The sequence below is a fragment of the Leuresthes tenuis genome, unplaced genomic scaffold, assembly GCF_036924035.1.
Source record: "Leuresthes tenuis unplaced genomic scaffold, fLeuTen1.0.hap1 SCAF_18, whole genome shotgun sequence".
Taxonomy (NCBI): Eukaryota; Metazoa; Chordata; class Actinopteri; order Atheriniformes; family Atherinopsidae; genus Leuresthes; species Leuresthes tenuis.
In genome coordinates this window covers 24,108,640-24,124,900 of record NW_027325372.1, presented here as the reverse complement: position 1 = coordinate 24,124,900, position 16,261 = coordinate 24,108,640, and the positions used below count along the sequence as shown (strand labels likewise).

General features: G+C 41.3%; 1 protein-coding gene, 1 long non-coding RNA gene and 3 other non-coding genes across 5 annotated transcripts; 4 read left to right on the top strand and 1 right to left on the bottom strand.

The window, feature by feature from the left end:
* Positions 1-396: 396 nt before the first annotated feature.
* On the top strand, positions 397-2,384 carry LOC140274665 (uncharacterized). Its single transcript, XR_011908368.1, has 6 exons — positions 397-466; positions 1,190-1,247; positions 1,486-1,538; positions 1,712-1,758; positions 2,002-2,069; positions 2,249-2,384. It is a non-coding gene; the product is annotated as an uncharacterized lncRNA (long non-coding RNA).
* On the top strand, positions 1,283-1,419 carry LOC140275890 (small nucleolar RNA SNORA16B/SNORA16A family). Its single transcript, XR_011908594.1, has one exon. It is a non-coding gene; the product is annotated as a small nucleolar RNA SNORA16B/SNORA16A family (small nucleolar RNA).
* Positions 1,798-1,928, top strand: LOC140275897 (small nucleolar RNA SNORA44). Its single transcript, XR_011908601.1, has one exon. It is a non-coding gene; the product is annotated as a small nucleolar RNA SNORA44 (small nucleolar RNA).
* On the top strand, positions 2,109-2,183 carry LOC140275905 (small nucleolar RNA SNORD99). Its single transcript, XR_011908608.1, has one exon. It is a non-coding gene; the product is annotated as a small nucleolar RNA SNORD99 (small nucleolar RNA).
* Positions 2,385-2,414: 30 nt separating the features above from the next.
* On the bottom strand, positions 2,415-14,782 carry ctps1a (CTP synthase 1a). The gene is made up of 18 exons (XM_072370031.1): positions 14,596-14,782; positions 13,031-13,212; positions 12,776-12,946; positions 12,591-12,691; positions 11,496-11,612; positions 11,287-11,370; positions 10,007-10,087; positions 9,777-9,928; positions 9,520-9,652; positions 5,945-6,033; positions 5,769-5,863; positions 4,534-4,596; positions 3,494-3,537; positions 3,323-3,419; positions 3,190-3,245; positions 3,018-3,114; positions 2,799-2,943; positions 2,415-2,722 (listed from the first exon to the last, which is right to left on the bottom strand). The coding sequence occupies exons 2-18, from the start codon at positions 13,206-13,208 to the stop codon at positions 2,638-2,640; spliced, it is 1,788 nt and encodes a 595-aa protein (XP_072226132.1). The 5' UTR covers positions 13,209-13,212; positions 14,596-14,782; the 3' UTR covers positions 2,415-2,637.
* Positions 14,783-16,261: the final 1,479 nt, after the last annotated feature.

The following is a 16,261-nucleotide window of genomic DNA, read 5'->3' as shown; positions in this document are numbered from 1 at the left end:
CCGCTACAACAATAAAGGAGCCAGTTGTGTTATGAAAGAGTCTCAGAGAGACACCTTGCTTCTACCGCTACTCCAAAACCAGAAGCTTTATATCGGTTAGTGGTGTTGCTGTCCGTGGTTCTGAAGTAGGTTAGAGCGAATCCTCCTCTATTTCTGGCTTACTTCATCATAAAGTTTATGGAATCAGCTCAGTGTTTAAACATGTTTCTTTCTCTTGAAAAAAAGTAAGCTTTTTGAATTGTGAAAATATCAGCTGTGCTATTAACGTGACAGGAAACTACCCAAAAAAGTGTATTGGGGAAAAAAAAAAAAAAAAAACTAAATTTCCCATCATGCAAGTCTTTTCATGTGAGCAAGGCGGGCCAATAAGCAAGCGACTGGTTGACAGAGCATATATAAAGCCGGAGGGAGGGTAATGATGTTCCTCTTTTACTGCGACATGGAAAGAAAGACAGACATACCTTTGGTAAGACAGTAGTAAGTTTTGTAGTGCTTTTGTGGCTACACAGATAGACAAGCAACTTGCTACAAGTAAAAGTAAAAACTTGAGACAATAATATTTGAAGCATTAAAAGCTTTTTATTAAGCCTTTGCTTCTCAAAACTCGCTAGCGTGTAAGCTAAGATAAGCTAATGTAGCCATGTCATGTTGATCGTGTGTAAATACAGTAATAAGTTATTCTACCTATGCTTTTACATTTACACGACTTAAGCTAATAATTAGAATGGACGGTGGACAAAGACGAGATGAATGTCCAACTTAAGCAGCCTCATGTTAGCTTGCTTGCGTGCTAATGTGGCTAAACCACGTGGCTTAGTACGACTTTTCCATTTTTGCGTTTAGATGACCATTTTTCTTTTTACAATTAACTCAAGGTCCCCACAATACATCTTGAGATTTTATTTTTTGCGGTATTTATTCTCAAATCGTTCTCCAAAGTTCGAATGAGATGTGAATAGAGGAAAGATGACATCTGTGCAAGTTGATGCCCTGAAACTGCGTGTTTCAGCCAAACTAAAGTGGCATGTCAACTTTACGTTCAATATAGTTTTTGGATGTATGCATTATGTTAGTGTTGCTTTGTCAATCGGTTTGAATAATAGGACCTCAAATAAGTGGCGCAACTTGAGAATGCAAGAATTTAGCTGAGTTTAAAAATGTATATCCTCACCATCTTCTCCTTTTGCAGGGTCAGCTGAAAAAAGGCAGCCTTACCTGACCTCTGTGGCAGGGAACGCTAAATGAAGGTGAGTTTTCTTTGAAGAGCTCTCTACTCTGTCTGACGGGCTCCTATCGAAGCCATTCATGCTCTCATGTAGCAGTGAACGGTCAAACGGATGCCAAGATGAAGACTTCCACCGACGGTCGCTGTTCAGTTTGAAAATAACTGCTCCAGCAACATTAAGGGGAAGGACACTTTGATATAAATGAACTAATAACTGTGTTTTTTGTCCAATTTATTTACTTGACATTGTCTTCCTGCAGATCTTTAGCAGCACCAGAGCTGTGAGCGCAGACCATGAGAGCATCTCATGCAGGTAAACTACTGAGCCAAGTGCTTGATTATAAATGCTGGCTGTGATGACAAACTTGCCCTCACTGAGATTAAGCTTGATTGATACTTTTTAGACTGAGCCTTCTGTACAATTCCCTGAATAGAATTGCTGCATTTTCTTTTTTACAAATGTTAACTCGATGCATCTCTTTTCAGTGATGGGCTGAGCTGACATGTATCCACTGCAGACCGTTTATGTCAAGGTATGTTTCTGTGGAATTGACAGGTCATCTAAATCAATACAGCATGCTATCCTAAAGACCCAAGCTTGTTTGTAGCTTATGGTTCTCCAAGTGCATGCAAGAAAATGGGGTAGTCTTTGACTGCTGTGGCCCCTCTATGCCACCAGCAGCCACTCGGCTGTCCTACAGACAACCGATACAATGACATTATGACATACCACGTGTAACAATTTTTTATTTTTTTTTTTTTTTAAATCTTTCTAGGATTCAGTCTGCTCGCCGTCGCTAGTGTCACTGTGCCATGTGCCTGCCTGTGCATTCCCCATCTGACGGTATGAATGCATGCTGAGCTCTTTCTGCAGCTGGCTTATTCTGATCTATGATGATATTTTAATACAATGAGGACTGTTTGGATGAAGCTTGCGGATATGGGACTGAGATCGGGCTTTAATGACAGTGTTGGTGAAATAAAATGCTCTATATGAGGGTTAAGGCTTTTTTTCTTTTCCAGGTCCAGCACTGTGGGGCTAAATGGCTGCAGGTCACTGTGGCAGCCATGCAAGAGGAGTTTCACTGTCCTGCTGCTAAAGCTGAAATTTTCTTGGGAAAACATTTGATCTTTGATCAATAAAAAAAAATTTGAATTATATTGTCTCTTATTTTCTTTAATATTTCATAACATAGACATTATCAGCACACTATCACATGTTTACAATAAGGCCCCAACATTTTACTTGCATGTAGCAAACTACTTAAAGGCAAGCTGGCATTCATTCCAGTACTGTAACTTGCATCATGTGGCCCACAGCTGCCTGTAGTCAGTGCATCCATAATACTAACGCATTGGGTCATTTGAAGTTGTATGAAACTTGCTAATACGCTGAAGTCCTTTATGCTGAGTCAGTCAGTTGTGACGCAGGGCAACTTAAGCTCTGCAATTTCAGAGTCAGGGGTGCTGCTGCCACTCTGATCGCTGTAGGTGTCCCTGTATCAAGAAAGTAAACCTCTTATTAGCCTGTAAACATTGTGTTCATGACCAAGTGAACGGGTAATTAATTTACCGTGGTGACAAACGGCACCCCTTCTGTAAGTAGCTCTGGAGTTTTCCTGCTGCAGCCAGAAGCAAACCAAGATATGGGGGTGATGGTTTAATGGGACGAGAGGTAAACTCAGGGTGGTACTGCACTCCAACAAAGTATGGGTGATCTAAAAATAGAATAAAAGCTTAGGAACTGCTAACATGTAAAGCCCTACATGAAATGCAAGAGTTCTTCCCTTACCGTCCAGTTCTATGACTTCCATTCTTTCTCCTTCCACATCCTGACCTACAAAGCGGAAACCTTTGTCTTCGAAATGACTCTTCAGCTCAGGGTTGACCTTTGAGAGGATACGTAAAAATGAAATGCCAAGTAATACAAAACAAACTACACGTTAATCTGTGTTCAGCGCTACCTCAAAGCGATGTCTGTGCCTCTCCTCCACATATTCTGCATCTCCATATAATTTGCCTGGAATACAGAACAGATGTAAGCCCAGAAAAAACAGATTAACTGCTGCTCCAGAGTGACCTGAAAGGTTTTCTTACGCAGTACACTGTTGCCGCTTTTGAAAATGGTCCGTCTCTTCCCCAGTCTCATTGTGCCACCCATCTGTCCGGGGTTGTGTTCTGGCATGTCAATCACCTGTTTAATCAAATATGGATTTAATACACAGCAGTTCATACAAGAATGGGACTGATGTATCTGAGAAAACTTACAACAGGATGCTTTGATTCTGGGTCGAACTCAGTTGAGTTGGCATCTACAAGTGAAACAAAAGTTATGTTATAAATAACAAGTACCTACTTCCTGGTTTGCACAGTTAAGGCTGCACAAATATGGATGTCTTTCACAACAATCTATCACAACATGTTTAGTTTGAACCATTCACCTATTGGCTAGTCATGGGTCTGACACAGAAAGGTAACGGAGCTGCAGAGTAGAATTTTCCACCAATTTAGCACAAACTTCTGCAGCGTTGCTGGGCTCATAGTGGGCGGTTCAGAATTAAAGCAGCACAACCACAGACTTTGGTAATATCCACAATAGCCATGGAAGATACTAATATATTGTAAAATTGATCTCTACCAGTGCTCTGCTTATCCAAGCTCAGCTGGACTATATACATTCTGGCAGATATGTGTATTTATGCTACTGATGGGATGTTGTTATTAATCAAGTAAAATGTGGTTTTACCCCACAGTCACAAATCACCTACTATGGCACTAACCATTTAACACTAAATCCCTGTAGGATGTGTAGGGATTTAGTGTGAAACTGTAGTCGACCAACCTACAATTTTGCCAGTGATCAGTTTGTCAGCGCATTAGATGGCATCTTTAATGTTAAAACAGAGTTCTGATTTATGTTGGATCGATTTTACACTACCTGTATATTCCATCCCTAGCAACCATCAGCTGTCCCCAATTCCCAAACTTAAAAAAGCATCTCCAACACAGAGCCTAACAAACGTGACTTATATCCTTCACCCACCCACGGACATCTAGTAACATCCTTCAGCCTTCATAAACCCCTTTGGCACTGACCGGGTTGCTTAAGCAGGCAGCCATGTCGCTCTGACTTCACAATTTGGTTTCCATCTAATATTCTTCTAAGCAGCAGCAAACTGAGCAATTAGTATGCGATCATCCGTTTGTTATTACACAAATTTGACAAAACCTTGTGCAGAGTTGGGATCTGGGCAACAGACAAACTCAAACCTCAGTTCAGCTGTAGAGCACGACAGCGTTAGCGTTACCTTTCCAGTCGAGCACGTTCCTGGCAAACTCGCATACAGCCAGCTGCATTCCAAGACACACGCCTGTGGAAAGACAAACGCTAGTCATGACATCACAGAGTATCTAATGCATTTCATCGATTACTTAATTACAACATGATCACTTGTAAAATTATCATGCAAGTAACTAATTTTAACTAAATGTTTCTGAATACCTATTTGAAATGAGACCCACACTGATCAGGTGCATTATTTCCCCCAGATGAGAATCATAAAATGGACGACAAATTCCACCAGCTGTGGGACAACCAATCATAAGTTACCTGAAGGCTTTTCAGTTAGTTCTAACCAGAGAATGACTGAAAAACTGAGACGAGCCAGCGAGCCTGTTGCTCACGATAGAAGCTGCCAGTGACCGTGAGGAGAACGTCAATAACAATTTATTAGCTTAGGCAGCAGGTATAGGCTCCAGCCCCCAGCAACCCGGACTAAAAGGGTATAGAAAATGGATGTATTTTTAATAGTCATCTTTAATGATAGGTTGGAGGCTAAAACAAAGCACTTTCCTGCTGGTAATGTAGGTCATCTGTTACATTAAGATCCTGGGCAAGAGGTTTTCCGATTCTGGAAGTCATCGTTATCAGTCTTATCATCGCACGGTTAGAAATTAAAAATGTTCTGGGCTGCTGTGTCAACTGCTTTTCTTCCCACTCTGATCCTTGCTTAGCCTGGACAGCAGTCGTTATGCCTAATCACTGGTTAATTAACCAAGTTGCCAATCATAATGCATTACTTTGAATCTTAAATCTATACGACTGTTTTTCCAAACAGAATGTGTTGAATAGGCTGCCTTTTCAATCTGAAAGCTATCTCTTAATAATCTTATTGCTTGTTTGTGGTCACTTCTGGTAACTGGTCAGTGGTGCGTCCCTTGTGGGTGCGCAGTCAAGTAACAGAGTTGGTTTTATGTCGTCGGCTGTGTTCTGCAGTGTGACCCGTTGTAAGGACTCAGTAAGTTTACAACTTGTGTGATGCTCTGATTATGACTTTGGAGAATTTGCATTTTCACTTTGTGGTTAATCAGTTGCACTCTCAGACTATAGCTTTAACTGATTGGTCAATTTCTGTTGTTGGACATCTACATGAGGGGACCGAGACAGAGGGCCAAAGTTTGAGACCTGCGGTTCACTGCTGACAGGAAGTAAGAAAGTATGGAAAGATCACAATTAAAGATTATCTTGACAGCCATCCTGTACCTAAGAAGGGTTTTTTCTGTTTTCTGGCCCAGTTGATGGCATGAATCTTTCCTTCAGTTCCTCTGACACCAAACCCCCCTGGAACCAGGATGCCACTAAGGACAGAAAGAGAAAAAGCTAAGTTGATAAAAGTGCTTTTATCAAACCAGAACATCCTGTTCATCGGTAAAACTCACTGAGCACTGCAGAGTTTCTGCCATGCCTCGTGGTACTTCACCGGCTCCTCCTGCAGAGTACTTGGCTCCAAATGTGCCGAATCTATATACTGTCAAGAAATTAAACATAATTTAAACTGTGCAATCATGAGGAAACAATGCCATCAGACCTGCCAACATGTACGCATTTTGACCACAGAGAACGCTTGTTCTAAAGTACTCATTCTTTGATATTGCATTTCGCCAAGTTTCAGTCAAGTTGTCACCAGCTTTGCACTAAAGATCTGCTCCAATGAGCCACACAGTTCAGCACGTAAGCGGTGTGCTTTCGGCCAATCAGAACGCTTCATTTTCACTCAACCACCCGCCCCTCCTCGCAAGGCTTTGCACTGCTTGAGTGAAATGGCAGAGCCGCCCGAAAAAACGGTTACAGAGAGGTGGCCTTGTCTCCATGAGTCCAGGCTGCCTCATCACGCATTCTGCACCATATGCAGGACGGACATCGATATTAGCCACCACGGAGGACACATTGTATTAGCTGTGTGCATTTTTGTCACACTGAAAAAGTCAACCAGGTTACAAGTTACCGTGGTTACCATTTCATTCACACTTTGTATCAATATGTCAATCAGCCATCTGTTAAGGAGTGGGTAAACGAGACAGAATGTGAGCCATCTGTGTCGAGCAAGAAAAGGCAAGAGTAAGGATCGGAGTAACTGGGCCAAATCAAGGATGACCACACGGCTTGGCCTGAGTTTTCCCAATATTCAGCACATAGTACCCACCAAACGTCTCCCCAGGACGGAGACGCTGTGAACCTGCCCAGTGAGCACTCATTTAGCCATGGATATCTCAGGCTAAATTTAGATCCCCTTTCGCTCAAATAATTTAGTCCTATTATATACAGTTGAAGTCTTTAAACATGCTAACATCTTAGAAAACAACAAACCGTTTTCTCAGTGTCAATTTTGTTTAAAAATGTTTGATTCTCCATCCAAAGGTCTAGCTGGAACCTCTCAAGCAAACCCTGGGTCTGGCCGAGGCCTCCTACTGGTGGGACAACTTCACTGTCCGGAAGCCATCTTCACCATCCTGGAGATAGTCAATCCAGAAGCAATTTGACAAACTTATGCCACTTGTGGCTTCATGAAGACGTAGTTTCAACGCAATTAATATGTATTACTACATATTAAAAATGTAGAACTCCACAGGCTGTTTGCTGCCAACGTAATGCTTCTATGTCATTAAAGAAGAAAATAAATAAAAATCCAAAATAGAATTACAGCCTCTAATATTCCACAGCCAGAATGTATCATGACTCTGCAATATAAAAGCAAGTTGGTACCACAGATGACCTCGTGGTTGTTCAGCTTAATCGGTTATAAGAGGCACACATAGGGTGAAGGTTCTAAATTAAGAAAGTTCTACTCGTATAGCTGATCCTGGTGACGTTTTGGGCCAATGTGAATGCTTCATCAACATCATCAAATGGGCCTAGACATCTATTAAACTTTAACTTTTTAACCAAATCTTGGCCTACATGACTTCTGACAGTTTAAATGTCTTCCATGGACTATTTTGGTGAGGTCTCTTTCACCAAATAAAGCTCAGTGGATATAAAAGAGTTCTGGTGGCTCAAGGCTTCCAGCTGCATGTGGAGAGCAGAGGTTGACCCGTGTGGTCTGATCCAACAGAAAAGCTGCTGCAGCACAAACTGCTGAACATCAGAATGTTGGCTTTACAACACATTATGGGCTGCAGGTTGCTGCAGGATGGTTGTCGCCTTGAAACTTTGTCCACTGCCCAAAACTACTTCTGTAGGTAATGAAGAAAGGGCACCGTACATATTCTCCAAATATGTACTGATCATATCTTGAGCAATTATCTTAGAAGTTGTCCTCCTTGTACTGTATGTAACAGACATACACTGACTGTAAGATCACTTTCAGAGTAGGACAACTGATTGCATCATTAGTTACACATTACTTTTCATGTTTAAACCACACTTCTGCCATCAGATTGTAGTTAATCTCACTGCTTGTACACAAAGTACTCAGTTAATTCCAGAAATTAACCGCAGAAGTAAAACAAGGTTTTTTTCAGGTCTTTGGCATCTCCCACCACACTCATTATGACAGCTGAGGGTCGTGATACACCGTGAAACACTCAAGTTCATCAAGACAAAAAGGACACCAAGGGTTTGGGAGCCTGAACCAGGACTTTGCTGCTTTTGTTCGGGAACTATGACTAAGTCTTTGCAGTTAAAGTACTAAAACTGTACAAAGCTGATGATCTCATCAAAGCTTGACTCTGACATGAACACACCAAACTGTGTCTCAGAAGTGTATCTGAAGCAAGGGTGGCAGTAGATCATTGTGCAACCACTGGATGGCAGCACAAGGAAACTTCCAGCCAACACCAAGCTCAGGGACTTTACAAAGAGTTTGATTTAACTACACCCTATCAGTTCAAAAACATGCATGCAGGGATGTAAATCAGTTAGAGAAGGGGTGTCAAACTGTCCCAAAAGCAAAAACATTTAAGCTTCAGACACATCACAATGCCAACAGCTGATTTGCGTGTTGTCTGTTTCGTCGTATCAGTTTTATTTGGTAACATGGAGCATGAGGAAACATTAAAGATTATTCAATAAATCACATTTGTTCAAACCTGCAGGATGATTAAAGTTGGGGAAATATTTTCCACTGGATCGTACACTCATTACTAGTCTAAAATGACCCGGTATAATAGGGGAATGTGGAGGAGTTGTAGGCTATGCCCTCCTCTCTTCAGGCAAAGGCCGTTTCACACATGACTCTTCGGAAGGGACTTTGGCACTAAAATTACACATGAGGCGTCCCCTGGATCAAGGTGCGGACCAAGCAGGTCGGATAAAACAAGTGGTTTTGGGCCGGCTCGTTGTTTGGTTAGTTTCTGGTGTGAAAACATTTTTTGGGCTAACGTAGCAGTCACTGAAAGTTACAGTGGGTGATCAACAAAACTGGAGCCACGGTAGCATTTGAGAAGAAAGAAGACTAAGTTTATTCAATCACCTGCAATGACTTCAACACACTTTTTTTCTTTTTTTAAAAACCGTTAAAAGCCTGCTGTCTTGACCTCCTTAGCCGTCAGCGACGGTATGTTTTCTGTTAAAAGACGACCTTCGTTTAGCTAATCTTAGCTAGCTTTGGGTGTTGTGCTTGACGCTGCTGTAATATTATCGCAACACCGGTAACAGAATTCATCCGTTCATTTATTTTTCTCAATTCATTCAAACAGTGACAGGCCATCCGTCAGAGCGCAGACTCATTCTGCTCCGTTAGCCAATAATCATCGAGTGTATGGAGACTCGAAACAAAACTTGATCAAAACTAAACAATGAAACAAACCTTCATTCAGACTTTGAGATGTGAAAACGTCCTTAAGATGGACCATCCAACTCCACCCACATCCAAGTTGAGCTCATTTTACTTGAGAAGCCACGCCAACTTTCCCCAACCCTAACTGGGCGTAGTTGGATGATCCAACTCCAGGTAACCAGACATTCATACCAATGCGACTGCGATTAAAGGTGCTTCATGACACTGTGTACATACCTTAACCTCCAATTTATGGCTAATGGCCAGCGCAGAGTGCTCCAGAGCCTTTATAACAGAAGCATATGAGTCGGAGAACTTGGTGTACTTTCCCACCAGAGCTATAGAGCAGTGCTCCAGCAGTCTGTCTGACCTTTGAGGAACACAAAGGTATTAGTGTAATACGTTATCTCCTCTGGAGTGCAATAATCCAATCTCATGAGAAAGAACCCATAAAGGAGACTAACTTTACTCTTTGACTTGTTCGGATGACTCACCTGTCTGACATTTCCTTCCACTTAGTCAGCATTTTCCTGGGTTTGGTCTCAATGGGCATATTCAGTCTCTTGCTTAGGTAGCTCACCACGCCCTGGTCCTCCAGCAGTAAGGGTACTCGGTAAATGGACGAGACATCGTGCACACAGATGACCTGGAGCAAGATAGGCAAGTGAGTTTAGAGCTGCAAATACAATCGGGGACGTGTGCAGCTCACGCATGCTTCACCTACCTGTTTAGGTTCTACGTGGCAGAACATTGAGATCTTTTCTTTGACAGAATTCTCCAGAGCGGTGGAACAGCGGCACATGATCTGTCAGCATTAATGGGATAAAACTTTAATGAGCACTCAGGGGAGACTGGGTCTTTACAGGAAAGGAAGACGAGCAAAACCAAATGGCACCAACTACAACGGAAAGCACCGATAAGCTACACCCATGATGAAATACGAGCAGTGAATATGATGTTGTGGGGACTGGTAATTCCCTCTTCCAGCTGATAATGCTGGCCTGCACATGATCTGACTGCTCTGAAACTGCTTTAGGCTAAGAGATGCACTGACTGCCTTTTCCTTTTTTTTTAGAACTATAATTAACATTTTTGATGCTTTTGCTTTATGGAAAAGTTAACTAGTTAGTAATAATATGCCAACTACTGGTAAGTAGTGGCTCTGGTGATAGAGCAGTTTGTTCGTTCTCTGTTGGCACTTTCTAAGCTGCACATTTTCCATAGTTTAGTTGGAGGAAGTTCCCCTTCATTACAGGAACTGCAGCTGATTTAGCACCTACTTCAGGGTAGGAGCTTTCATAGCATGAGGGGAACCATCTTTGTTTGGTTTATTGGTTGAAACAATGCAACTGTAGGGTGATTGGCCTCATTAGTCTCACAAATACATGGACCACTCTGAACGGTGGGCAACGTTTGATCAGTTAATGCTGTTGTTGGTCCTTTAGCTGCGCTCCTCGGTGGAGGAGACGGAAGTTCAAGTAGACAAAGATCTGCTTTGTGATGAGTGACTCCAGTGTAAAAAAAAAAAAAAAAAAAAAAAAGACTGTTCGGTGCAGCGCTTGCTTCTTTGTTCTTCATCATTTTCTGCATATTGACCTTTTTGTGATGAAAACGGTTGTTGTTGGCCCCTCGTGGTGGCTGATTAGGGTTGATACATTGCTTTTTAGTTTTACAGAGTATAATTCTGGCCCGCTAGTCTGGTCAGCATACAATATCACCATAAATGAGTGGTTCAGTTTTTTTTTTTTTCAATAAAACATGATTCAAAGAAACATGCACTGTTTTTGTGCTGATTTTTCAGTTAAAAAAAATTCTAATTCTTAATAAAAAGTATGACTCTTGGAGCATCAATCCATATACACCCCTACTGCTTCCATAGGAATTTGGTTCAGCAAATAACGTGTAATATGTCACATGTTGTTCATCTGAGGTTGGGTTCACTTCATTTTAAAACTTGGTATGGATCACATAAAATCACCCTGATACAAAAAAAAAAACCCTCACCAGGTCAGGAGAAAGACCAAGGCCTCTCAGCTCTCTGACGCTGTTCTGTGTTGGTTTGGTCTTCTGCTCTCCTGTTGCACTGGGCTGCCAAAGCACAGAACGCAAACACATAAAGAGACCTCCAGGGTGACTGTTGGATGACTGCACATCATGCCTTACTGTCACACTTTGTCTATGATATCCGTGATGTGACGGGGTTCCCATCTTACCTGTGGTATCAGACTGACATGGATGTTACAGAAGTTCTCTCTCTTCACTTTAAACTGGAACTGCCTGAAAGCTTCGATAAAAGGCATGCTCTCGATGTCTCCGACAGTGCCTCCAAGCTGCGAACACATACAAACATCAGCAGTTATCATCAAAAAGGTGTCTGACTGAACACATCTTACTAATGGGTGGAGCCAGATAAAGGATTTTCTATACCCGCTTAATCCAATTCAGGGTTGCAGGGGGCTATAGCCTATCCCAGCTGTGATTGGGTAAGAGGCGGGGTAGAACCTGTGCGGGTAACCAGTCCATCACAAGGCTTTATGAATATTTATTCTTTTCAAATATTTCTTAAATCATCAGTAATCAGAAAAAGAAGAAAAAAAAACATGCTGCCATTCTCCTTCAGTACCTTTCTACAATAATTTCAAGGACAAATCAAGGGAGGGTCACACAAAAAAAAAAAAGAGAAAAAAAAGGTCTATTCTTGTCGTCTGGCTATTCATGCTTTTGGCTTTTAAAGGAGACACACAACAGTAAGTGAAACGATTTAGTTGAATCGTTTTGGTTTATATCACCAGGAAGTACTATTGAGATCAATTATGTCTTCTGCAGCAGAAGTCAACAATAGGTTGTGGTGGAATATCACACTTCCTGCTGCTAAAAAGAAGATCAACCAAATCAGCAGCTAATCCAGTTAGCTTCAGCAAGCTAGTAACCAAAGCATCAGCATCATGGTACCCAGTCAAGGAATGCTAAAGGCTCTCCATGCTAATACCAAGCCGAGGGACTATCTAACCGTGTGGGTCACCAACTTTCGAGACGTTAGTTGTTAGCCTCTCTGTGATAATGCACAGCAGAGACAACAGATGATTCAGTGAGTACCTGCAATAGATGCATGAGTTATTACAAAGGTACAGGGAGTAGTAGCCTCCTCATTTGGTACTGTTGATTGCTCAGTAACCAATTCTGGCTTATCATTGGTTTGATCAGGGCAGGGATATGGCCTCTTACTAAAAGAATATAGTCTCTGTGGTGCTGAATAGTCTTAATTTTAGCCCCTTAATTGAACCATATGTTTCAACCACCCAGCTTACCTCTATTACACAGACTTGAGGTTCCACTTCATCGTCATCAACTGGCACTTTGGCCTGCTTCACAACCCATTCCTGGATCGCATCTGTAATATGTGGCACCACTGGAAAAGAGCAAAGTGCAAAAGTGTTCTTACTTACACATCTTAAGCATCACGACCTCTTTAACATCAATAATAAGTGTTTACCCTGCACGGTCTTGCCCAGATAGTCTCCCCTCCTCTCTTTATTGATGACTGACTGATAGATCTTCCCTGTGGTCAAATTATTATCTCTTGTCAGCCGGATATCGAGGAAACGTTCGTAGTTCCCCAGATCCAAGTCCACCTCACCCCCGTCATCAAGCACAAACACCTCACCTGGACACAGTCAGCGTGGAACAATCATACCACATTCACAACAAGAAAATGTGCTCGTTATGCTGATCATTTCCATTAATGTACCATGCTCATAGGGTGAAAAAGTGCCTGCATCTATGTTGATGTAAGGGTCGATCTTGATGGCCGTTACGTGCAAACCACATGACTTAAGGATCGTGCCCACACTGCTGGCGATGATGCCCTTGCCTATCCCAGAGATGACTCCACCGGTTACCAGGATGTATTTCATCATTCTACTCATTTATCTGGAGACAGGTGGGAGATTAAATCCAAACAGTAAACCATTAAACAGTAATCAGAGATTAAAAGCTGTCAATCTAAGTGTTTTGTACTTTGAACATTTGGTTTTGGCATTACTGTCCCAGAAAAAAAAAAAATAAATATGGAACAATCGCATAAAAATTAATACAACTCTGAAAGAGCATTAAGGTCAACTAACATCGTTTTATTTCATAAAGCTTTCAGCAGAAGCCTAAATCCAACATCCTAAACAGTGAGCATCATGTGATCTGACCAAACTTCACTTACTGATCTGATGAAAAGCCATGAGATGTGGCTGAAAGCTCTGTGACAAATTCAATATTTGAGGCTTGACTTATTGAGACTTATCCACACAATATAGTTCTTCAAAAAATCTTACCATTTGTGGATATTGAGCTAGACTGCATTTAATTGTGTATTATGGTTAATTAAACTGAAATAAATGAGCTTTTAAACTAAATATAACGCCTTTAAAACTTTTCTATGGCCTACCTGCCCGATAAGAAATTAGGACTGAGCTATCTTACAGGAAAACCAGGGTTGAAGCTCCCCATAAGAGCTGGAAACACATTTAGCAAAAGGGAAATTGGTTCAAAGCAAACGATCAACGCTAATTCTTAAAACTCAAAAGGTAATACATAAGATTTAAGTAAACGTAAGAGCGAAATGTGTCGCATGCAATCGCTCAAAAATCCGTTTCACCATGAACAGGTCGTGAATATTTAAGGCGCTCGGTTACTGATACTTCATAGGCTGAGCGGGCGGGGAATTTGGTGCTCCAAAGACAATGAGTGGCCGAACCGTCCGTCCAGGATACCGCTGTGAGCAAAGTAAACCAGAACAAAGTAATGCCGCCAGGACAGATTTGAGTATTAAGATATTATATCCGCACAGAAGTTACCACCAGGCCACTAAAACAAGCTTTTCATGAGCGTCTATAGAGGAAAACCGATCAATTAAACATCTTCCAAATAATCCCTTGGTTTGAGTAAGTAAATTGGAAAGAAACGTGGCTGCTAAGGCTATGTTTTGAACAAGCTAGCAAAGTAATCATGTTCCTAAAGCACTTCACATTTATCAAAATAAAAGCGAAGTTAGCTTTTAAATAATGGCGTGGAAACACGCGTATCCAATTAGTCTTAAGTGACCGTCTACGTACACTTTGTTTCGTATTACCAGACAACTTGTCACGTGTAGCTACATATATTACACTGCATCGACGCAGTGTAATATACTGTATTTCCAAAATTATTTTATTTTGACGACTATTCACCTGAAGTCCAACGTATTTAGTGTATCTAGCTTAATAACACCGTTTGCAAGCTAGCCAACAATCTCTGTGTACACAGCATCAGATTTCAACTCACCAAAATATTCCAGAACCAGAGCAGTCTTTTACAATATGTCAGCGACGAAAACGGGCAGAAGATCTATCCTAAGAGACGATCAAAAATTCTGAGCCTTTTTGTAACAGTGCTCCCCTACAGACCCATCGACCCTCAAATTTGCTCTCCACGTGTGTGGCCCACGATTCAGACTGCTCTACATCATTCTTTGCTCATTCGACAACACGGTGTTACCTTCAAGTACGCCTCGGAAATTTCCGCGACCCACGTGAGAATGTTTCTACTTTGACTTTCAAGGGGTATTGGGGTCGTTCTACCTGTTTTCAGCGCTCTCTAAAGGCAAAACAAAAACACTTTGAGAGTTTTTCAGTCTGGCAAATTGTCTCTAAAATTGCAAAGAAACACAATTTCATTAAATAAACACACACATATATTTATGGAATGTTTTTCAGTATAATTGGAGGGTAATATGTAAACAAGAGAAGTGAAGGTAAAAAGCTGAAAACATGGTAGGTGTTGAGGATGTTCAATCTGGAAGAACTGAATACTTATACATATATTGTATCTACATGTAAGTAGAGAGAGACAAAGACAGAGAGAGAAAAGCCATTTTATGTTTACCTTTAACTGTATTTAATTGCTGACTGTGTGAGCCAAAAATATTTTATGTTTTGTCTTTTGCAAGCTTTGTTTGATTTGTTAATATGTTAATTTGTTATTCTGCAAATATCTGCAAAAAAATTGGGGCAGCAAAGCAGTTACCACTTTACACACAATGTTTTGGGGGGTAAATCCCAATCTTTAATGAAGAGCTTATGTTTAGATTCGACAGAAGCAGTTCTTGTTTTCATGCTCAGATTTTGCTCTGCTCACTCTTAAATAACAGGCCTCACACTCAAAACCGCAAATCTGCTCTGCACTCGTTTGAGTCTTCTTTTACTCGCAAGCGACTTGAAAAAAAACACGCGCGACAACAACACTTAAAAGAAACTTTGGTATTGAGGATACCAGCTGATGTATTTAAAAAAAAAAGTTTTTTGAAGCAATTTTGCTTCAAAAACCTCCAACATTCTCTAATGGGGACAGGCCAGGTCTGCAAGCAGGCCAGTCACCTCTTCTTTCTCAGCCATGCCTTTGTAATGTCTGCAGATTGCGGTTTTGCTTTGAATAATACATGGATGTCCCTGGAACAAAATACAAAAATACCACCTGAAGGCAGCATATGCTTCTATAAAAATCTTAACATTTGTGCTGCGATCCCAGAAGTGTAAATAGAATTGTAAAGAAAAAAATATTGAATACTGAATTGTCTGAACATAATACAGAATTCCACCTAATGATGGTCCATCTCAGATGCCCAAGAGTTCAGAAAACTCAACGCTGCCTCAAAACAGGGTTGACACAAGGACTGACATAAGGTATTTGTGTTGATGTTGACCAGCAGAGCGGAGAGCTCTGCCACATTGGTGAAGCCTCAAGGTTTCACTTATGTAGGGGGGTGCAAGGCCATTAACTGTGTTGAAAACAAATAACAAAGTTTTAAACTGGATCCTAAATTTTAGGAGGGAGTAAAGTACAGGTGTGATGTGGTCATGTTTATGGGTGTTAGTCAGGAGCCTGGCAGCAGCATTTTGTACAAGTTCGTACAAGGCATAGACCACCTGTTTTCTGACCTTGAAAATAGTCT